The 2,500-nt window shown below is 53.5% G+C and overlaps 1 protein-coding gene across 1 annotated transcript in view; it reads left to right on the plus strand.

Annotated features, from left to right (window-relative positions):
* LOC130371702 (dickkopf-related protein 3-like) overlaps positions 1-2,500 on the plus strand; it is a 2,787-nt gene that overhangs the window by 274 nt on the left and 13 nt on the right. The window contains exons 2-4 of the mRNA XM_056577558.1: positions 432-606; positions 1,144-1,314; positions 2,323-2,500. The exon at positions 2,323-2,500 is cut by the window's right edge and continues 13 nt beyond it. Of these exons, the coding sequence (XP_056433533.1) occupies positions 432-606; positions 1,144-1,314; positions 2,323-2,500 (524 nt within the window). The remainder of the gene's footprint in view (positions 1-431; positions 607-1,143; positions 1,315-2,322) is intronic.

Here is a 2,500-nt window from a genome sequence, read left to right on the forward strand (position 1 = left end):
ATAGAGAGTCCCACTGGCTCACTTTACCCTGGAGCCGTTAATGCATTAATGTGTAATTAATGTGTAATTAATGTGTAATTAATGTGTAATGAGTTCCTGGAGCATGAGCGTCATAGCAGTCAGAGATGAGCTCCGTCGCTCCTTAAGCTAGCTTAGTTTAGGTCAAGTCTAAAATAGAAAACGGCTCTGCTGCTCACCTCTGTTCCTCATTGGCTACACGGTGGAAAGTCACGTTTATTCATGAGTTAAAGGTCCCATGACATGCCACCAGGTGTGGTGTGATTAGCCGTTTGGTCTCCCAGGGACAGGGAGGTGATTGGCTGCTGAACCCTCTGAGGGCCTCTGGTCCCGGAGCTCCTCCTCAGACCAGAGGCCCTCCTATCGTAGCTCTGCCGCCGTTCTGACACGTCTCCCCCCCCCCCCCCCCCCAGGCGCAGTGTGACCAGGACCGGGCGTGTGGGCGGGGCCGAGCCTGCGACCGCCACTTCGGCCTGTGCGTCCCGCTGCGAGCGGAGGGCCACTACTGTCGCCGTGACGCCCAGTGCGTCCGCGGCCTCAGCTGCATGTTCGGGAAATGCCACCGCAGCGTGCCCACGGGGCAGGAAGGTAAGGGACGCGCTTAAGGTTAAGGTTAGGGGTTAAGGGTTAGGGGCAGGGCCACCGCAGCGTGCCCACGGGGCAGGAAGGTAAGGGACGCGCTTAAGGTTAAGGTTAGGGGTTAAGGTTATGGGTTAAGGGTTAGGGGCAGGGCCACCGCAGCGTGCCCACGGGGCAGGAGGGTAAGGGACGCGCTTAAGGTTAAGGTTAGGGGTTAAGGTTAGGGGTTAAGGTTAAGGTTAGGGGCAGGGCCACCGCAGCGTGCCCACGGGGCAGGAAGGTAAAGGACGTGCTTAAGGTTAAGGTTAGGGGTTAAGGTTAAGGGTTAAGGCTTAAGGCTTAAGGGTTGGGGTAAGGGCCATCGCAGCGTGCCCACGGGGCAGGAAGGTAGGTTAAGGGTTAAGGTTAAGGGTTAGGGTTAAGGGTTAAGGCTTAAGGTTAAGGTTAAGGCTAAAGTGTTAATGATAGGGTTAAGGGTCAGGGTTAAGGTTAGGGGGACCCGTCCCTCAGCTGGAGCCTCATGTCTGTACCCCCGCCCCCCTCCAGGCGCCCGCTGCCAGGTGGACCGGGACTGCGGGCCGGCCATGTGCTGCGCCCGGCACCACGGAGAGAAGGTCTGCAAACGGCGCCTGGTGGGCGGCGAGAGCTGCTACGTCCCCGTCGGCGGCCTGGCCTTCAGCATCAACCAGATATGCCCCTGCGACGAAGGCCTGCTATGTCGGGGAAACGGCCCCCCCCGGTGGAAAGAGTGAGTACTGCACCTCCCTTGGTCAGGCCGTTGCCTGGCGCCATGGGCGACAGTGCTCTTTATCGTCATGATATATATCTCAACGGATATCAGTGGCCGTCTTGTTTTGGATGTAAATACTTTAAGTAATCAATGTTCACCTTTGTTTCATCGCAGGAGAGACTTTATCCTCCAGCCTGAAGCCCCTAGCTGGACCTGCCAGGAACCCAAACCCTGATCCTGACTCTTAAAACTATTTATTATGTAAATGTATTGTGTATGATTTTGTATATACTAGAACATTTGTATTTGGGATATAATCTATTTGGGTAACCCTGTGTGATCATTGGTGTACTCTGACTGAAGCACTATGTAGTTATTGTGTTGCTGTTAGCCAACTCTTTATTAATTCTACTTTGTGAATAAATAACTGAATATGGCATTTTAACTCATGTTTATTTTGTCTTGTCTTTATCAAACCAAGCAAAGATAATTTAGGTCAATAATAATAATTATTAATCTATTAAAATAATTGATTTTATATATATATAAAGAGAGAGATAGATAGATGTAAAGACAGACACAAAAAGCTACAATAACAGACACACACACAAAAAATTTGCCTCCTGACACACACACCCAAACACACACACACACACACACACACACGCACGCGCGCACGCGCGCACGCACGCACGCACGCACGCACGCACGCGCACACGCACACGCACGCACGCACGCACGCACGCACGCACGCACCCACCCACCCCCACCCACCCACCCACCCACGCACGCACGCACACACACACACACACACACACACACACACACACACACACACACACACACACACACACACACACACACACACACACACACACACACACACATTGGATCAGCAGCCTGATTACCTAGCATGAGTCCGGTCTTTGTGAGCTAGACGCTGTAACGCTAGCTGTCCCCCGACCCGCTCTAGATGGTATCTCACCTCGGACCAGGTCCTAAGAAGCCCCCGTCCCTTTCAGATGCTAATCCGAGTGGGTTCGGACCGTCAGACCATCTGGAGCTCCTGTTGTGTTCCGGCTCTCAGGACATCGTGGTCCCTCTGAGATCCGTTTACCGCGTCCGTCATTCAGCCCGGCCCGGAGGACAACAGTCTGGGACGGAGATCGCATT

Source organism: Gadus chalcogrammus, chromosome 18 (genome assembly GCF_026213295.1).
Source record: "Gadus chalcogrammus isolate NIFS_2021 chromosome 18, NIFS_Gcha_1.0, whole genome shotgun sequence".
NCBI lineage: Eukaryota > Metazoa > Chordata > Actinopteri > Gadiformes > Gadidae > Gadus > Gadus chalcogrammus.